The sequence below is a fragment of the Megalobrama amblycephala genome, linkage group LG16 (genome assembly GCF_018812025.1).
Source record: "Megalobrama amblycephala isolate DHTTF-2021 linkage group LG16, ASM1881202v1, whole genome shotgun sequence".
Classification (NCBI taxonomy): Eukaryota; Metazoa; Chordata; class Actinopteri; order Cypriniformes; family Xenocyprididae; genus Megalobrama; species Megalobrama amblycephala.
In genome coordinates this window covers 41,380,780-41,403,171 of record NC_063059.1, presented here as the reverse complement: position 1 = coordinate 41,403,171, position 22,392 = coordinate 41,380,780, and the positions used below count along the sequence as shown (strand labels likewise).

Here is a 22,392-nt window from a genome sequence, read left to right as displayed (position 1 = left end):
AAACATTTCCACACAAATTTCACCTCTTTGTTTCAGTTCAGGTGCTTTAATGACACCTGATAAACTTACCAACCCTGCGGCCTGTTACACGTACAGTGTGTGTGTGTGTGTGTGTGTGTGTGTGTGTGTGTGTGTGTGTGCTCTGTCAGCATTCCATACAGGAGACAGGAAGTGTTTTCCCAGAATCCCCTGCTCTGCTGAAAAGTCCAGCTCAAACCAGCTTAAGGTGGAGCTGGTGTTTGGAAGATAGTAGCTGGTTTCTAAAAGGTGAAACAGCTGGTAGACCATCTTGGTTTAAAACCTTACATTCACCATTTATTTGATCAAAAATACAGTCTAAATTGTGAAATATTATTACAATTCAAAATAACTGTTTACTATGTGAATATATAGTAAAGTGTAATTTATTCCTGTGATCAAAGCTGAATTTTCAGCATCATTACTCCAGTCTTCAGTGTCACATGATCCTTCAGAAATCATTCTGATATGATGATTTGATGCTCAAGAAACATTAGTGATTATTATCAGTGTTCATATTTTTGTGGAAACTGTGATACATTTTATTTTTCAAGATTCTTTGATGAATAGAAAGTTCAAAAGAACAACATTTCTTTGAAATAGAAACTTTTTTAATATTATAAATGTCACTTTTGATCAATTTAATGCGTCTGTTATCTAAATGAGAACACATCATTCACTCGTATTGTTGATATCCATTTAAAAAAAAATACACAAACACATTCCTAGGAGTTTCTAGAGCGCTACATCACCCTCATTCACACACTGATGGGAAAACACGAGACTGAGATGGACACATGCGTGTCCTTGACCTGACACACAGCCCTCGCTCTCAACAGATGCACAGTAATAATTCTTTCATCATGTAGTGTATTAGTCTAGGCTGTTCATTACAGTGAAGAGGGAAACAGACAGAAAGCTGAGAGAGTTTAATAGTGTTTTTGTTGCTTTATAAAGCATTCAAGGTCACATGACCCACATCAAGATTGACATGAACTAAGAAAATCTTCAAAAGCATGAAGGGAAAATGACTTATGAAGGCGAGGACCTAAATACAGACACAATAAAACCAAACAAACATGCAGCAACAACAAAGTCCAGAGAACTGAAAAGCTATGATTATCATGTGTATTTGCGTGCAGCTATGCATTTGAAACGACGCTAAATACAGCTGGACGGACGAGAATCGTGACCCCAACCCGGCCGACCTCGAGGAACAGTGTTTTTAACCAAAACACAAGAACAACATTTAAAGTAACAACTTCAGACAGAGAGAGAGAAACACAATAAAACAAACTTCTGTTGTTTTCCGAATGTTTTCCAATCTATTCTACTGTATATTAAATCAGCATTAATAAATGTACATTATATGTTTAGTAAATAATTAATTAATTAACTATTATGAGTTAAAATGATTATTCTATTCTATTTTGCCGTTATATCAGTATATGCATAAATTTATTGATATATTAATTTATAAACATTATGTATATTTATTTATACTGATTTAACAATATACAATACAACAAAAAAACAACACATTTAAAAATACTCTTATTCTGTTGTTTATTATATTACCTATTACCATTTGTGTTTAGTAAATGCATTTTTAATTAATTTTATTATTATTATTTTTAGAATTCACTAATATATGCATTTATAAACATTATAATAAATTAAACAAAAAACAATTAATTAAAAATGAATTTCGTATGCACAATTTATATAAAACTAAGAAACTAAGAAACTAAGTCTCAGCTTTCAAATTATGTCGATTATATCAACATAATTTGTGGGGATGCTCCGATAGATCGGCCACAGGTCAGTATCGGCCGATAATCACGTTCTATGATTGGTCGATCTCACAAACTGATCGCAATTTGATGACATAAAATCCTAAAAAGGTGCCGCCAACACGCATGTACACATTAAACAGATTTTGTGTAACTTCATGAATCATTAGTAAACCACATTAACCACATCTTTATCCAGAGCAGAGCAAAAACAACATAACATGGTGTGTCGATCTTGAGAAAATCTTCATGGAGTGACATTGACATGCTGCTTCGCTTAAGCAATAAGACTTCCAGGATCAGATAGCATTGCGATCATGACGCAGTGTTTTCCAACCTCATTTGAAAGTTCAACCAATTGAAAATGTATCTTGTGGTGTGGTGGGTAGGGATGATGTGTCGAGTCCAATCGGACACTGTTTTACAGCTGGAGCATGTTTGGATTGGTTTGATCGCTCATATCGACAGGTCTTGATTTACCATGCGCCATAGAATAAGAGCCACAATGGAAGATCATCACTCATCAACCAGGATCTTGTTACTTATTCTGTGTAATTATAAATATTTGTATGTTTTATTCTGACGTCTACACATGTGCGTAGTTCTTACGTTCAGTAAAACACTCATCTCATTGTTTGGAGAGATTATTGGACTTTTGATAAAAGGCCACCGTGGCTCCAAATGCCATAACCTTTGATTGCTTTGAGATATCAACACAAATTTGGCCCAGATGCAGTTGACATGATTGTGAACAAGCCCAAACTTGATTTTATGACCTGTCATATATACTTTCTAATAGTCATCATGTCAACCATGAATAATAGCAAAATAAATCAATAAATTGCATCACTGTTTCTGGGATTTCCTCTAAACATGATCAAAATCTATTTTCTTGAAAAACTGAAAGGTTTTCTATAAAATGAGACCATTTGCGTTTATGCATTTTTCAGATGAGAGTAAAAAAAAAAAAAAATTAATAATTTAGATTTTTTTTTTGTGTGCCCGTGTAAACGCAGTGTAATATTATAGTAATGTACCAAATAAGAGGTTCTCTGTTTAGTTTACAGCTTTAGTTGGGAAAGATTTTTTTCCTTCAACTAAATCAAACTATCTGTATCAGTATCGGCAGATATCATTCTAAATTATCGGTATCGATAATTTATTATCGGTGGGTATATTATATTTTATGTAATATAACAAACAACAGAATAAGAGAGAATGTTTCGTTTATTCTATTCCTTTTTATTTTGTTGTTTATGGTTGTTATTCTTTAGCAGAGTCAATTAAATTGGCAAGATTGTATTTAAAACAATCATGGCAACAAGTGCCAAGTACTCTGAAATTCAGTTTGAGAATGAGTGTGTGTCCGTGCAGAAAGACATTCAAAGAGTCAAATTCTGCCCTTAATAAGTCAGCGAGTTCAACCTCAATTCATCACAAAGAGCAAACGGTCTGAAGTCAGCTTAACCTGATGCACCTCCTCAACGGGTCACCGAACACATACGGTACGTGTGTGTTTGTGTCTGTGGGAAGAGTTTATTACTAAACACATCCCAGGAAATTCAGATACATTCCATCGAGTGGCACATTTGGGTATGAACAAACACACAGAGTTTGAGCCGTTAGAGCTGAATTCGCTCAAAGGTGTACATAAAAACCAGGGTGAGGAAGAAAAGATGAATAAGAACCAGTGAAAATAGAGAAACAAATACAGATGGACACATGTAGAGAGACAGGCAGGCAGTAGAGCCAGAGAGAGATGTTTGGCTGGGTAACAGTAGGTTTATTCATCCTGCAGTGTGAGAAGAATTTCAATTTTTCAGTGAGTGGGAGACACGAACAAAGAGAGAGAGACGAACGACAGGAAGAGCGACAGCATAGGAAAGACATGTCGGAACGGCCTCCTAAAATACAAAGACTAAAAAAGATTTCTCTGTTGTGTAATTCCTCACACTGCCACAGGGAGCGCTGTAGAGCGTCGTCTGATCAAACAAACAAATAAAACTGAACACTACAAACATCTTTCCTGCATAAATATCTGGGTTTGGTTGACAGTTTTATTCACTTTTGAAGAGCGGGTTATTACATTTACCAACAACTATGGTAAAATGGATCTTATATTGTCCGATGGTGTGGACGCTAATATAGTTATCATCTTGTTGTGAACAGGCCTTAAGTCAGTGCTGATGGAGAGAGAAATGGACGTAGTTTGAACTTTGACAGTGTCACAATTATCCTAACAGTGTGAAAGCAACAGCTGCATCTGTCCATCCATCTTTCTTTCAGTCGCTGCATCCGTCTCGTAAAGCGAGTTTGTGTGAGAGTAAGAGAGAGAGAGGAGATGGAGGTGTTTGTGGTCCATCTCTGTGGGCGACCGAACACAAAGTGAGCTGTTCCTTCTGCACGTGCTCAGATGCATTACTGTGACACCATTCAGTGCCACCACACACACACACACACACACACACACACACACACAGAGGGAGTCTGTCCTAAAGTGTGTGTGTTGTCCTGTGGTGAATGGCACAGTACATCATGTCCAGGGTGAGTATTACAGCTGTGACAATACTGCAACAACGTGTGTGAGAGAGAGAACAGAGAAACAAAAGAAACCGGGAAAAAGAAGGAATCGTTCAATGACATGAAGAAACGTGATATCTGATTAAATTAATAGGACATCCTAATGGGGACCCATTATGCACTTTAACAAGGTCTTGATGCTGTTTTCATGTTTGAATGTTGATTATTTTCCTCATATTCTCCATTGTTGCAGCTCCTCTCTTCCCAGTCTGTCAGTTACGCTCTGTTTAGTTCCTGTCTCTATGAAGCCCCTCCTTCTGAAAAGCACAATGTGCTCTGATTGGTCAGCTGGAGCAGTGTGTTGTGATTGGTGTTTGGGAAATGTCCCGCTCCTTACCATAACCGCCAGTTTCAACACACTACTAACTAACTCAACCAGGCCCCACCCCTTTATTCTGTGTATGAATTATTTAAATGAGGAATATTGTGAAGAAAACTCAAGATGGAGGTGTTTCAGGGAGTTCAGAAATAGTGACACTGATATAGAAAAAAATGCCTCTGCCAACATCAAAAAAGTCAGAATTATGAGATATAAACTCGCAATTGCAAAAAAAAAAAAGTCAGAATTATGAGATATAAACTCGCAATTGCAAAAAAAAAAATCAGAATTATGAAATATAAACTCGCAATTGCAAAAAAAAAAAAGTCAGAATTATGAGATATAAACTCGCAATTGCAAAAAAAAAAATCAGAATTATGAGATATAAACTTGCAATTGCAAAAAAGTCAGAATTATGAGATATAAAATCGGAATTGCAAAAAAAAAGTCAGAATTATGAGATATAAACTCGCAATTGCAAAAAAAGTCAGAATTATGAGATATAAACTCGGAATTGCAAAAAAAAAAAAAAGAAGTCAGAATTATGAGATATAAACTCGGAATTGCAAAAAAAGTCAGAATTATGAGATATAAACTCGGAATTGCAAAAAAAGTCAGAATTATGAGATATAAACTCGGAATTGCAAAAAAAAGTCAGAATTATGAGATATAAACTCGGAATTGCAAAAAAAAAGTCAGAATTATGAGATATAAACTCGGAATTGCAAAAAAAAGTCAATTATGAGATATAAACTCGGAATTGCAAAAAAAGTCAGAATTATGAGATATAAACTCGGAATTGCAAAAAAAGTCAGAATTATGAGATATAAACTCGGAATTGCAAAAAAAGTCAGAATTATGAGATATAAACTCGCAATTGCAAAAAAAAAATCATAATTATGAGATATAAACTTGCAATTGCAAAAAAGTCAGAATTATGAGATATAAATTTTGCAATTGCAAAAAAGAGTCAGAATTATGAGATATAGACTCGGAATTGCAAAAAAAAAAAAGAAGTCAGAATTATGAGATATAAAATCGGAATTGCAAAAAAAAAGTCAGAATTATGAGATATAAACTCGCAATTGCAAAAAAAAAAAATCAGAATTATGAGATATAAACTTGCAATTGCAAAAAAAGTCAGAATTATGAGATATAAACTCGGAATTGCAAAAAAAAAAAAAGTCAGAATTATGAGATATAAACTCGGAATTGCAAAAAAAAGTCAGAATTATGAGATATAAACTCGCAATTGCAAAAAAAAGTCAGAATTATGAGAATTAAACTCGCAATTGCAATAAAAAAAGTCATAATTATGAGATATAAACTCGCAAACTCGCAATTGCAAAAAAAAAGTCAGAATTATGAGATATAAACTCGGAATTGCAAAAAAAAGTCAGAATTATGAGAGATAAACTCGCAATTGCAAAAAAAAGTCAGAATTATGAGAGATAAACTCGCAATTGCAAAAAAAAGTCAGAATTGCGAGAAAAAAGTAAAAATAGCAAGTTTATTTCTCACACCCCTGACTTTTTTGCAATTATGAGGTATAAACTCACAATTACCATTTTACATTTTTTATTCCGTGGCAGAAACAAGCTTCCATACAATTCAAATTCCAGTTTTTGTTATGCCAATAAAGCAAATTAAACTGACAGAGGTGTACCATGTGATGCGTCAGTCATCAATTTCTGTAATGGACTTTTAATGGGCGAAAAAAAAAAATGACAACATTTCATTTTCAGAAAGTGATTGAAAAAAAAATGGAAAAGCTGAAACCATGATGTGCTGACAGCACTCCACACACACACACACACACACACACACACACACACACACACACACACACACACAAACGCATGCACTTTTGTCCATTAAGTTATTAGAAGCGTCTTCTCTTAATCTGAACTTAAAATGGCAAGCTGGAAAAGAACAGGAGGGGAAGATATAAACGACATAGAAAGATAAAAAAATATCAGAGATGATAAGAAGTTCATGTGAACACTGGTAAAGAATGAACAAAGGGAAACTATAAAAAAATATTGTTATGCAATACACACACACACACACACACACACACACAATTGACTTCTTTCTGACATTTAGGGAATTAACAGGAATTAAGTTTGTTTCTTCACACGTGATGAGATAATTCTCCATTTACACTGAAACATGATTTAAACTGTGTGTGTGTGTGTGTGTGTGTGTGTGTGAGAGAGAGAACACATAAATCTCAGGATTTGGTTTCATATTCATGTCTTAATGAAAGCTTGAGGAACAAGAACATACTCTGAAGCCAAAACAATACAAAAAGAACAAAAAACACAATTACACAACAATAACACTAAAGCCTCCGTACATAATCAGGCAGAAACTCCTTCTGGGTCAGCATGGGAGGTTTGAACACGAACACACACACAAAAAATGCAAATCATTCAAAAACTTAGAATTTTTCAGGAAGATTAAAGTTAATATGAATGCAAATATTACTCATATTTCTTAAATTAACTTTAAAGTTAAAAATTTGAAGTTAATTTAAAAAAAACTGTATGGTAACATGAATGGTAACATGAAAAAGTATCAAAGTATGGTATAAAAAAAATAATTCTAACTTAAAAAGAAAATTGATACTTTTACGGTTACTTCAAGAATGCAACAAAATATGACCTGTGAGCTAATAAAGATTGTTCTGGGCGGAGCTATGGGATGAAAAGATCCAATCAGCTGCCTGAAGCAAACAGAACAGATTGTACTGACGAGACGACGGCGACCGGCAGGAGAGACAGGCAGATGTCAGAGTCAACATCTGTAGCGCTTCACAACAAACACACACACACACATAAGAGAAATATCTGACTGAAACTACTCTGAAAAGTGTTCTGACATTTATAATTCAACACAACAACTAGTTAAGTACTGGTTTTGTCTTATTGCAAGACTGCAATTCTATCTAATCCAGCCAAATCCAAAACACTGATAAAATCTGTTCTTTCTAAAGACACAGGCGCTAGCTTTTGTGTCCGAGTATTAACTGTGTGTGTGTCTCACAATGGATTATGTAGGAATGCAGACAGAGTTTTCCAGGGGTTATCAAGCATTCTTATCCCTGTGAAATGTACGCTGATCTCCTGAACACTTTCACTGAACCAACGCCTCCTCTTCTCAGAACTCAGGTACTTCAGTGACGCAACAGGTCTGTGTGTGTTCTTCAACACAGGTGAGAGTTTGTACGAACAGTCCAAGATGTGTTAAACCACAAAAGGTGCTCTTTTGTAAGAGCTAACAAGCAGTCGGGAAGCAACTAACTACAAGTAGCGAAGATACAAAATCTGTCAGTATTATAGCAATGCAGCTTTTCCAATAACAAACAGCGGTAGTGCAAAAAAACATTACTTTGCTGTTTTTTTGTCACGTATTGCACAAACAAGCAGAGACAATAACACATGCATATTAAAAAGATCAAAATATGAATTGCAATGAACATGAATGGAATGTTGTCTTTTCTGTAGCAACAAAAATAATCAGAAAAATACTAAATATGTTTTTTGGCTGTTATATAAATTATAACTAACACATATTTTGTTTTATTAGTTGTATTTAGAATAAATTTATCTTTTCAAGTTTAATAGTGTCACCCTAATTGACACCCTTATAGGATTTTGTTTTACAAAATATAAATTATATTGCCTGAGAGTTTATATATATATATATATATATATATATATATATATAAAGTACAATAAAAGGTAACAGTTACACTATATTTGAAGGTATTTTTTTTACAGTGTAATTACATATTTAAGTACTGAGTAATATTAATTAACTACATGTACTTAGGGTTATGACTGGGTTTGGTTTAGAGTTAGTTGCATGTAATTATGCATAATGTTTAGTAATTAATATGGTAACTACATGTAACATGTAACAAGGACACTGTAAAATAAAGTGTTACCAAGGTAACACTTTATAATAAAGTTCCATTTGTTAATCCTCTGTTGCTGTTCGGTCATTTTTGACCAAAAACATTTTACATTTTACTATTATTATTATTATAATTATTTTTTAGATTTTTTTACTTCAGTGGAATATTATGAAACCTGGTAAAGGTTTTAGTACTTGCTGTGTGAACACAGACCCAAAAAAAGATTATGGACATGATTTGAAAAGGTTAAACGGTCCTAAAAAAAATCTCACTGAAAGCTCATTTTTTGAGATATCAACCTCAAATTTGGAACACAACTTGTTTAGATTCATGGCTTTGATTTTGTCACTGTTTTAGAGTAAAATGTGTTTTGGGAAAATATATATTTCATATAAAAATTGAAAATTTTATTTTCGTGCATTTTTCATAACAATAAATGTACAATTTTATAACTTTTTCACTTTAGCAATAATCTGCCAAGTGTCGTCTTTAAAAAGAGTCCAAACTTCAGTCTGTGATCCAAAACATTCAAGATTTACCACAGTTTAAGTTGGAAATTTAATTTTCAGGTTTATATGCTCAAAAAAATTAATAAATGGAATTACTGCATAAATATAATTTAGTACAATAAAATCCCCTAAAAATACAAAATACTGAATAAAAAACTAAAATATAACACAATCATTTCACTAAAACTAAAATAAAAAAAATCTGTCATTTTTGACGACATACCAACAGCACCAGAGCGTTAACATGAACTAAAAATCAACAATATTTCTACAGCATTTATTATTCTTAATTAATGTTAATCTCAACATTTACTAACACATTTTTAAGATCAAATATTGTATCTGTTATCATTAGTTAATGCACTGTGAACTAACATGTACATTTTTATTAACTAACATTAATAAATGCTGTGAAAATACTAGGGATGCACGATATATCGGCCACCATATCGGTATTGGCCGACATAGGTTCATTTTTAATGTTATCGTTATCGGCCTGACAAGAAAATTTGGCAGATTTCTTATTTTCTTGTCGGGCTGATAATGATAACATTAAAAATGAACATATAATCGGCCACCATATCGGTATTGGCCGATATATGTTCATTTTTAACATTAACATTATATTATAAATGTGGCCGATATATTAAAGCCGATATATAATGTATTATTTCCATCAGCTGAGACACTTCAGATGCATACTGTTCATAATGATGGTTTTCAATAGCTTGAAGTATGATTGAAATCACTTCAAAAAGGAAAATACAGTTAAGTGGAACATGTGCAATGCAAATCTGTCATTATACACTACATAAAATTATGATGAGAACATTATAATTGTGTGATTGGGACATGGATTTTAATGGTGAGACTTTTGTTTTTGTAATCAGACTTTCAAAAATTATATACAAATTTATATTTAGATTTATCGGCCAATATATCAGTTATCGGCTTTCAAATATACAGAATTATCAGTAGCAAAAATTTTCATATCGTGCATCCCTAGAAAATACATTGCTCATTGTTAGTTAACACATTAATTAATGCTAATAAATTGTATAACAACATAAAGTGTTAACATATAAAAACATATTATTCTATTATTAGTTGATAATACACATCACAAAAGTTTAAAGCCTTGAGCTTATCAGATTAACCACTGGAACCGGTTCATGATCACAGCGTACTCCTTCGGTTCACAGATGAAGCGATCAGGGTTTGGTGTTGGGACGCACACTAGTGTTTTCAGCAAACAAAGACATTGTTTCTGTTGTGGAAAGTCTTTGGCTACATTTAACAACTCAACATGCAGCAATAGACACATTTACAATGAATACAATGAGACCTTTCCTCCAAACACGGAGCTGTTTACATCCACGCAAAACTTCAACTTAGCAAACCTGAGATTTAGTTTAGTGTTTCTGGAGGATGGCATCGGCCTCGCTTTATGCAAGGAAGTATGAGGGGTTGTGTCAAAAATAAAGCATGTTGTTACACACGAGTCACAATAGAACACAACCTAAAATGCTTTTATAATACTTAAAATATAGTCAAAATATTACACAAATTACAAAACACTTCACAATAAGGTCTCATTAGTTAAATTTAGGTATCTACTTTAGTGCTGCAGAATCGAGTTAATGTTAATTTCAACATTTAAAATCAAAAGTTGTAATAGTCATTAACATTAGTTAATGCACTTTGAACGAACATGAACAAACGCTGAACAAATATTAAAAAATGCTGTCAAATCTGTTGATTCTTGTTAGATAATGCATTAACTTATGTTAACAAATGAAACAACATCTATGAAGTCTAAACCTCAATGCATTCAATTCCAGTTTGTTTTCAATCATGGTGTGAATGATCATTTCTATCCTCTACCTCTAAACCTTCTCACAAACCTTTGAACATTTTCATGAACATGTTATTAACTATATGTATTAATCCATTTTGCTTGTCGGCTGCTCTTCACAAAGTTCACTCTGAAGAAAAGATTCTATATGGAATCTTAAAGGGTTCCGTAAAGCGCTTTAAATATAGAACATTTTAGGGGCTCCATCATAGGATCGTTTTATGGATTTAAATTTTAATTTATTATTTTTGTTGAAATTCATTTTTTATTTTAATTAAATTTTATTAATTAAACAGCTCGTAAACATACCATATCACTAGAAAAAAATGCAATAATTTAAGACATTTCTTCTTCAAAATAGAGTCAAGAACCCTAGAGTTCTATATAGAGCCCCAGTGAAACTTTTTTTTTTTTCATAAGAGTGCTGATTTCAGCTTTTACTATCGCTTGGGGACATTTAGGCAAATCCTGACGGTACGCACATTCAATTCAATGGTTTACTGGGAAAAACACCCTCATTAAAATCTCATTATTAAGTCTCACACCCGGAGACACACCTGTGTGTGTGTGTGTGTGTGTGTGTGTGTGTGTGTGTGTGTGTGTGTGTGTGTGTGTGAGATCCGCTTCAGTCTATTCATCATGGTTCCCGTGAGAGATGGAATGAATGAATGAATGAATAAAAGAGAAGAGTGAATCTTTCACTCCCAGACACCGGAGAGAGAGACAGAAAGAGACAGCTGGATTTGTACAGTATTTCTCACTCTACAAAAGAATGCATATCCATGACAACCACGATCACATCAGCCCACTGGCCCAATAGAAACATCTAAAGATTGATGGAGCAGCTCTGGACACGGTCCAGTAGAAAGCTGTTTTTACCCTACTCACACACACACACACACATACTGAAGAGGGCGTTCTCAACACTAGCACTGCAGGAAATTGAGAAAGAGCCACAGAAAAAGAGAAATTACTGCCTGAGGCTGTTTGCAGGTGTTCAGAGAGAGCTATAAACAAAGACGCGAGTGTGTGAGTGTGTGTGTGTGTGTGTGTGTTGCACCAGACCAGATTATGTGAGAATATTTGTGTACAGGATCGCACACAAATGCATTCAGATAGCAGCTCTGTCAAGTCACCTTTATTTTTTATAGCGCTTTATGTAAGAGAAATTGTTTTAAAGCAGCTTTCACAGCAATAAACAGGAAAGTAACAGAATCAATGATGCAAACTTCATCAAATATATGTGACACATTCAAATTCTGCTATAAAGCAGCTCTAAAAAGACAATAGTGTCATTATTCAGCCAAATTCAGTTCAGTTTGGTTTAATGACTGTAAATTTCAGTGTTTACGAAACAAGTTCAATTCAGCTATAAGTGGATCTACAGAAGACGAGTGTCATTCAGATCAATTCAGTTTTTCTCATTTGTAGTGTCAGTGCAGTTAAATCAGTAATATCACTTGATATTAGGGAGTGTTCACACTTATAGTTTGGTTCTCTTGGTCTGGAGTAACAACAACAACAAAAAAAAAAAAAAAGTGATGCATTTAGTCCTGGTTCGCTTAGCATTCACATTGTCATTTTTAAGACTGAACCTAAACATATGAAACAAAAAACGCTGTTTATGGCATATATAAATGCGACAGAACTCGTATGTATGCATACGATGGTATTTTACCAGCTGAGAACCAGGTATTCTGTCCTTTAAGGGTCGCATCTTGTGACATCACGTCCTGTTTATGGTTTGTTTAGATGTCTTTGGTCAGTGTTGCGTTCATATTTGGTCGAAGCGCAACAGAGCTCTTTGGAAGCGGACTGAGACCCATCTTTTCAGTGGTCTCGGTCTGCTTGTTTAGTGGCATCAGGGTTCGGATGGCAGCATTCACACTTATTCAAATGAACCGCACTAACAGAGCAGTTGCACCAGATTTCGCTTTAATCAAACCAAATTTGCTAAATGTGAACAAACCCTTAGACCCCAACTAAGCAGCCAAAGGCAACCGTGGCAAGGAACCCAAACTCCATCAGGTGACAGAAATAGAGAAGAAACATTGCAAGTCTCGTTTTTAACAAATAAACTTAGCAGAAGCCTTAATCACACACATGAACTGATAGTCAACAGAGATATTGTCTGAGCCTGTAAACACAGAAAGCGTCAAACAATATCCAATTACAAGAAACGGTGCCAGAAAGAGTCTGATGCATATTACACACAGTTCTACTTGACACATTTTCCTGGAGTCAGGGTGGAAAGATTTACAGTTAAATCTCAGTTAAAAACAAAAACAAAAGAAATAAAAAATATGTTTATATATTTTGCTTTATAAGTCTCCACTAAGGACAACAAAGATTTTTTTGTACTACAACATGACATAATTAAGCACATTTATAAGCACAACTCATTACAGTAATGCAGAAAAAAATAATTATTTAAATTATGCATTTGTAATGGTGCGAGTAGAACTGGAGGGGTTGCAGTGGTGCCGTGACCCGGATGGGAGTGAGGTTCAGTGGGGTGAGTGTAACAGAGGCCAGCTAGTCTTTAACAGCGGCCTTTAGCATCTTTGTTGGCGCCCTCCTCCCATGCCAGAAATGGCTGTTTGAATCCCAATCAGAGTGGTGCGAGTAGAACCAGAGGGGTTACATTGGTGCCGTGACCCGGATGGGACTGAGGTTTAGGGAGGTGTGTGTAACAGAGGCCAGCTAGTGACTGACACTAGAGGCTGTGGTCTTTAGCGTCCTTGTTAGGATGCCCACCTGCCATGACAGAAATGCCAGTTCGAATCCTGCTCTGAACGGTGCAAGTACAACCGGGGGGTTACATTGGTGTCGTGACCTTTGTGAGGTTTGGGGAGGTGAGTGTAACAGAGGCCAGCTAGTGACTGACTCTAGAGGCTATGGTCTTTAACGTCTTTGTTGGTGCCCTGCCTTCCATGCTGGAAACGGTGATTTGAATCCCACTCAGAAAGGTGCGAGTACAACCAGAGGGGTTACATTGGTGCCGTGACCCGGTTGGAAGTGAAGTTTATGGAGGTGAGTGTAACAGAGGCCAGCTAGTGACTGACTCTAGAAGCTATGGTCTGTAGTGTCTTTTTTGGCATGCTCTGCTTCCCGCGTCAGAAACGCCAGTCCGAATCCCGCACGGAGCAGTGCGAGTACAACCAGAGGGCTTACATTGGTGCCGTGACCCGGACGGAAGTGAGGTTTAGGGGGGTGAGTGTAAAAGAGGCCAGCTAGTGACTGACACTAGAGGCTACAGTATTTAACGTCTTTGTTGGCATGCCCTGCCTACCATGTCAGAAAAGCCGGTTTAAATTGTGCTCAAAATGGTGAGAGTGGAACCAGAGGGGTAATGGTGGTGCCGTGACCCGGATGGGAGTGAGGTTTAGGGAGGTGAGGGTAACAGAGGCCAGTTAACGACTGATACTAGAGACTGTGGTCTTAAACGTCTTTGTTAGCATGCCCACCTCCCATGTAGGAATGCCAGTTCGTTTCCCGGTCGGAGTGGTCCGAGTAGAACCGGAGGGCTTACATTGGTGCCGTGACCCGGATGGAAGTGAGGTTTGGGGGGGTGAGTGTAAAAGAGGCCAGCTAGTGACTGACACTAGAGGCTACAGTATTTAACGTCTTTGTTGGCATGCCCTGCCTACCATGTCAGAAAAGCCGGTTTAAATTGTGCTCAAAATGGTGAGAGTGGAACCAGAGGGGTAATGGTGGTGCCGTGACCCGGATGGGAGTGAGGTTTAGGGAGGTGAGGGTAACAGAGGCCAGTTAACGACTGATACTAGAGACTGTGGTCTTAAACGTCTTTGTTAGCATGCCCACCTCCCATGTAGGAATGCCAGTCGAATCCCGGTCGGAGTGGTGCGAGTAGAACCGGAGGGCTTACATTGGTGCCGTGACCCGGATGGAAATGAGGTTTAGGGGGGTGAGTGGAAAAAAAAAGGGCAGCTAGTGACTGACGCTAGAGGCTACAGTATTTAACGTCTTTGTTGGCGTGCACTGCCTACCATGTTGGAAAAGCCGGTTCAAATTGCGCTCAAAATGGTGAGAGTAGAACCAGAGGGGTAATAGTGGTGCCGTGACCCGGATGGGAGTGAGGTTTAGGAAGGTGAGTGTAACAGAGGCCTGTTAATGACCGATACTAGAGATTGTGGACTTAAATATCTTTGTTAGCACGCCCACCTCCCATGTAGGAAATCCCGCTCGGAATGGTGCAAGTAGAACCGGAGGGGTTACAATAACATCAAATCTTTGAAAGAAATTCAACATTTTTATGCAATCATTCAATAGGAACTAAACAACAGTCTACCAGCACAATTGCCTTTTTTGATAAGTTATGTCTACTTTCAGATTTACCGGCCCTAAATGACATGCCGAACACAACAAACTGTGGTTGGTCACTTTACATGTCAGTCTGACTAACTCTTTTCTGGTTTATATGGGTGGTTGTTGGTTAAAATAAGCTGCAATGTGGACCAGACTTTATGGGCAGAGTCAAAAAGTCTGACAATACAAGACTAAAAGAGTTGGAGAGATAAATACATTCATGGGTTTTATCTGTTGTTGGTCTGGTCACATAATAAGAGGAAATATATCAGTGTATTGTTTTGATCTGCGTGACCACACATTTATTACAGTTCTGACACACACACATGGATCTTTGATTTGGACCATTTCTACATGTCTCTGTGTTTACTGGGTGCAGAGTTGTACTCTTTCATTCAGTGTGGTTTGTTTTCCTTGCTTTCTTCTCTCTTTTTCAGACTTGTCATTTACTTCCTTTAAATGTTCAGCAGCGGGACTAAACTCACTCGCCACATTACGGGCGAGAGATTTATCATTCCTGCAAGAAAACTGGCACGTGTTTGTTCGTTTTTATTCTAGGATGCTTTGCACGTGATTAAAAAGATGTTAATTTAACCTAGCTTAGAATTTTTAGATATTTGTACCGGAAAACGAGACAAAAATACTGAGTAAGGAAAACTATTTTTGCAATGTGGGGCATTTTTAGCAAACTTTTAGCAGACACTTTTTAATCCAAGCGACAGAAAGTGCAGGTTTACTAGGGTAACCAGAGGTTAAAAGCTCATCAGGCATCTCTGTAACTCTTCAACCTACCTGAGATTGAACCTGCGACCTTTGTGTTTCCAGACCAAACCACTAACCCCTTAAAAGACTCTCTCTGTCTCTCTCTCTCTGTCTCTCTCTCCCTGAATGTTTTGGTGCTTTTATTTAAAGGAATATTCTGTGTTATTTTCAGATTAATGTGACATACTGTCGATTACCACAGAAAATTGTTTTGACTCATACTTCAGTTTGTAAATATCAAGTCAAGTTAAAAGTGTAAGTCAGTGCAACTGGAGGATTGAACAGCAGAAATGTGCAGCTTGTGTTTGTGTTCAATCACATCAATTCTTCAGTGTGTTATTTGAGATGTAAAGTGTCTACATTGTCCTGTTCAAGTGGAAATCAAGCGTATAGAGTTAGTTCTGGCAGGTCACATTAGTCAAGCTCGCATCGGCTGACACTCGGCTGTTTCACACGGACCTATAGGAATATGACACCTATCACCGCATTGGTGTATATATATGGTCCATTCAGTATTATCAGCAGCTTTATCGCATTGCTCAGGAGCTAATTACCCTCCTCCTTCCCCAGCTCCTCCTTCATCTAGTCAGGACGTGACCTTCTCATATTTCTTTTGATCAAACTCATTCTTTATGTTGTTACATTAATTATTGTCATTAAGAAAATTAATGATATTGCAATAATTGGTTCTGTTTACCCTAAGGGGGGTTTATCGCTGTTTAACAGCTTGTTCAAATAACAAAAAAACATATACAATAAAATACAATAAAACTATAGTATTGTATGCAAAATATATTATACTATAATATGGTAAACCAAATATAAAATATAGCAAATCAAATATTTTGAATAACATAATATAAAAACAAAACAAATATTTAAAATAATATAGAATAAAAAAATAAGATATAGTATAATAAAACATTTTAAATCATTTAAAATATTTCGAATAATATCGTATAATAAAACAAATAATGAATATTGTACAAGAAAACAAATATTTTAAATATATTTTAAAATATTGCAATATAGTATAAAAACAAACAAAATATAGTATAATAAAACAAATCAAATGTTGTATAATAAAATAATAAATATAATAAACTACATTTTCAAATAATATAGTATACTAAAATATTTTTAAATATTATATTTCAAATAATGTAGTATAACAAAATGAATATAAAATATAGTATAATAAAACAAACATTTCAAATATAATATAAAAACTAATTTCAAATAATAGTATAAAACAAATATAAAATATAGAATAATTAAACAAATATTTTGAATAATATAGTATAATATTTTATATTAATAATATAAATATAATAATAATATAAATTAATAATATAATATTATAGTATAATAAAACACATTCTTCAAACAGATTAAAGTGTAAAAAAAAACATTTAGTTCAGATTAAAATATGAAGATGTCAAAGTGTAAGCAAAATAAATATCAAGTCTTTGTTACACCACAGAGAATTCAAAAATCTGAACGTTTGAAAACATTTAAATACTGTTTGACCTCCGTTCTTCCCTGAAACAAAGTTTCGCCGCAAAGATTTTGTCCTAAAGATTTATTTTTGCATGTAACGTGAACATGTTTTTTTGTGTTTTTATACTCAAGACAGTGAAATCAGCTGCTAGGCATCTATTATATGAAAAACGAGTCAGTATTAATTTCTGTGGAAATCGGTTTGAATATTCCTTTAACTATGTGACATTCTAACAACGGATGGGTGATTGACAGCTGTCAGTCAAACGACAATGATGAACATCTAGATGAGACCATGTGAGAGAACATTTCAGTACATGTTATGTATTACCTCACAAATCAATAACTCCATAATGACATGTGGAAATGTTATCTGAGGACGACTCTTATCCGTTCTGATGAACAATGGAAATACACACGATTTATTGATCCAATTATTCCAGGATTACACCAAGACATCAAAACACGGCGATAATAATAAAACACCTTGCTGTCACACACACCTAAGGATATCAGCAGATCTGACATGATTTATGAGTGTTTCAAAGACATGTCCACAGGTTTCACTACATTATCGACGGCGTTTATGAGCCGTAATGAGTTAATGGATCTCAAAACAAGTGCGCTTTGATGTCTGTGCCAGAACCAAAACAAGACATCAGCTCCACCGGGTCTGTGAGACAGGACGGCTCGTTCCATTTGAGTCTGAGACAAAGCCAACAGGATGTGATGTAAAACTAAAGTTCCTGTTGTCCTTTAATCCAATTAACTGTCTTTCAGTACCCACAATGCATTTCTGCACAGGGTGCCTCATGACGCGGCGCTGAATACCGAACGAGAAACATTTATTCACATGATGAGATCTTCTGCACTGTTTCAGAAATGGATGTAATGGAGCCTTTTCAGCAGCCAAATCAATTCCTAATGGGTTAATATGGGAATTACGGGAACACTGCGGAAGTTGGGAAAAGCTAGTAAAGAGAAATGGATCTTTAGATTCGATTAAAGTCTGATGTTAATAATGAATCAGAAAAGATGCTTTAAAATCAGAGACGCACTGATATGTGTTCATCAGTCAGATCTCAGTCTGTCTCTTTCACACAAGCTGTGTGTGTGTGTGTGTGTGTGTGTGTGTGTGTGTGTGTGTGTGTGTGTGTGTGTGTTGATTCAGCAGAGCTCCTGCTTGCGCAAATACTGATACTGACTCGTTATCTTCCTTTTGTACTAATGATAAAAGACATTTATGGCCAATGATACATTTCTGCACACACACACAGACACACAGACACACACACACACACACGTTTACTTAAAGATTTGGTTATATCAATAGAGACATATGCTAGACATACATTTAGACATATAAAACTCATGCATGTCAAAAAGTTTCAACATTGATAATAATCATAAATGTTTCATGAGCATCAAATCATCATATTAGAATGATTTCTGAAGGATCATGTGACACTGAAGACTGGAGTAATGATGCTGAAAATTCAGCTTTGATCACAGATATAAATTACACTTTACTATATATTCACATAGTAAACAGTTATTTTAAATTTTAATATTATTTCAGAATTTTTACTGTATCTTTGATCAAATAAATGTAGCCTTGAAGAGCAGAGGAGACTCTTTCAAAAACATGAAAAAAATCTTAATTATTCCAAACTATAAGAGATGCACCGATATATCGGCCAATAATCGGTATCAGCCGATAAAAGCAAATTTTCACACTATCGGCTATCGGATAGTTTAAAAACAGCCAATAGTCAGGGCCGACATATCCTGTCAATCAAAAAAGGGCAGAAAAATGCACTGAATTTGGGCATTGTGTAAAGAAAATGCTAAGAAATCAGTTTGATGTTCAGTATTAATAGTAATTCTATGAATTAATAACATTCAGAAAGTTAAGAAATATTAATTTAATCTTCAGTATTTAGTTAATGTGTTTATAACTGACACCAGTTACTCTGAAACAACTTAATGAAATGGAGAGAATAAAGTTTTTATTTGAATTTCTTTCTATTAAATTCCAAAAATAATAATTAAAAATATAAAATTAATTATCATTAATTTAAAAGAAGGTATAAAAGGCAGAACCCCCAAACTATCGGTATCGGCAGATATCACTCTGAATAATCGGCAGAGAAATGTATTATCGGTGCATCTATATCTATATCTATATATATATATATAGAATGCACAATATATCGGCCACCATATCGGTATCGCCCGATATATGTTCATTTTTAATGTTATTGTTATCGGCCCAAAAAGAAAATTTGGCTGATATATTAAAGCCGATAAATAATTTCCCTGTTCGAATTGCTTGAAATATGATTGAAATCACTTCAAAAAGGAAAATACAGTTAAGTGCAACATGTACAGCACAAGCCTGTCATATAGACTACATGATATTATAATGAAAACATTATAATTGTGTGATTGGGACATGGATTTTAATGATGAGACTTTTTTTTTTTGTAATCAGGCTCTCAAAAATTATATAAAAATCTTGATTTAGATTTATCGACCAATATATCGGTTATCGTCTTTCAAATATAAAGAATTATCGGTCAAAATTTTCATATCGGTGCATCCCTAATATATATATATATATATATATATATATATATATATATATATATATATATATATATATATATATATATATATATATATATATATATATATATACAGTCAAACCAAAATGTATTCAGACACCTTGAACGTTTCATTCATTAATTCAGTTTATTCACTATAGTTTAAAAAATGGTGATAAAATATGACAAGATCTCAGAGTTAAACTGTGTCAGAAAAACATTAATCTTAATTATGTCAGATAACACTTAAACAAAACATGTTCAAGTCAAAGTGTCTGAATAATTTTTGGTTCCAAATTTATCATCAATTTTACAGTATGAAGAATTTTTGGGTATTATATGTCACAGTTTACTTTATTTTGTATCCTCACTTACATAAATGAACAATAGTGTCCTGCACACACTAGTAAATATATATATATATATATTTATAGAGAGAGAGAGAGAGAGAGAGAGAGAGACCAACTCTTAAAATGTAAAAAAATAAATAAATAAAAATACATTATAAATTTTTTGTGTTCTTTGATGTCCCAGATAAATTTGCCCCCAAAAATGGGTGTGTAAATTATACAAGTAAATGAATTCCTGTGTAGATCTGATGAGTTTTGGGCTGTCAATGTTGAGCAAAATAATTGAGTAATAACTCCCGAGACATATTTAATCAGCAGTATGACAGTAACACCTGCTGAGCTCTCAATGTTCAGCCACAGTAAAACTATCAGTGAATCCATCTAATGTCAGATTCAGTATAAACATGACTTCAGACAAACTCATGATGAACTCTGATGAAGACAGACAGATAGAAAGAGAGAGAGAGAGAGAGAGCAAAACCATGGGCGAGAGAGACAGATACACAGATAGGATGGGGTCCGGGGCCTCAACAATGTAAATATATGTATAGATACACACACTTTTATATAAATATATAATTCTGTTAATATTATATTATAGGGACCACTGAAGAAGAGAGAAAGAGAAAGACTGAAAGATGCATGGAGAGAAAGAAAGACAGATATAGACAGAAGAGTCTGATTCAAGCTCATCATGTCGTGGTTTATGAATCATGATTGTTACTCAACTTAGACATGAACTGAAAACAGAGAGAACTAGCAATACACACTCCTCAGCAGCTCAAGAGTCACACAAACATGACTGACAGCTCTCTACAGCAGAAGAGAACTGATAACCCAAATCAAAGTCTGTGAGATAAGGCTGATCTCTGTGTCAGGCACGAGAACAGAAGAGAGAAAGAGAACAACACTCACCAAAGTTTGCTCATACTGCAGCGCGCGCTGCTCTGTTCCGTCCACAGCCATGACTGCAGCTCTCACACACTCACACACTTACAAACACACTCTCACACACACGGAGGAGAGATCAAAAACAACAGATCTCGCTCCACACACATTCAAACGCATAAACGCGAGCGTGGAAATGGGGCAAGCTGCGCGTCGGTGCGTCAGCGCGCGGCTCTTGCGTATTGACACGGTGCGTGACTGACTTCTGTGTTTTAAGTGTGAAAGAAGTTTGTGTTCAGCCGAACGCGAGGCGGGGCTTACAGAGAGAAGCTCCGCCCACGGCGCGCGCGGCCTGCGCCTACAAACATTCTGAGCTCCCTACATAGTGCGCGTTCCAAACATAAAACTATAGGATTTACTGAAAATAAAATAGGATAAGAAGTTACACTTTTTGTCTCAAAAGCAAGATTTAGCTTTATGATAATAATCAAAAACGTACTTTTGAGACAATAAAAAAGGTTAGTTCACCCAAAAATCAAAATTCTGTCATCAGTTATTGACTCTCATGTCGTTCCAAACCTGTAAGACTTTCATTCATCTTCAGAACACAAATGAAGATATTTTATTGCAATCTGAGATTGCTCCATTACATGCAACTTCAAATTTGATGCTTTAAAATGTTAATAAAGAGATTAGTCCATATTTTCTGAAGAGATTTGATCGCTTTTATGATGAACAGATTTAATTTACATATAAACATTAATTAAAACACACATCTGATAACGTGCAAGAACCAGTAAGGTTCATTCTCGTGTGTCACGCGGCTCGTTTGAGAACCAATGACGTTTGTTCTTGCACGTCAAGCATGTACGGTTGAGCTTCTGTTTATGTTCGCTGATCAAAAATGTGAATAAAAGCCTACATTCAACATATAAAGTGATCGAGTCTCTTCAGAAAATGT

The 22,392-nt window shown here is 35.2% G+C and overlaps 1 protein-coding gene across 3 annotated transcripts in view; it reads right to left on the bottom strand.

The window, feature by feature from the left end:
• Positions 1-21,736, bottom strand: part of clcn2b (chloride channel, voltage-sensitive 2b) — a 70,950-nt gene extending 49,214 nt beyond the window's left edge. For 2 of the 3 annotated variants that reach the window (XM_048159693.1, XM_048159692.1), the window contains exon 1: positions 21,459-21,735. In XM_048159693.1, coding sequence (XP_048015650.1) covers positions 21,459-21,509 — 51 coding nt within the window. In that variant the 5' untranslated portion in view covers positions 21,510-21,735. Of the gene's footprint in view, positions 1-21,458 lie in introns of all 3 variants that reach the window. The other variant, XM_048159691.1, reaches the window with a different exon arrangement.
• Positions 21,737-22,392: the final 656 nt, after the last annotated feature.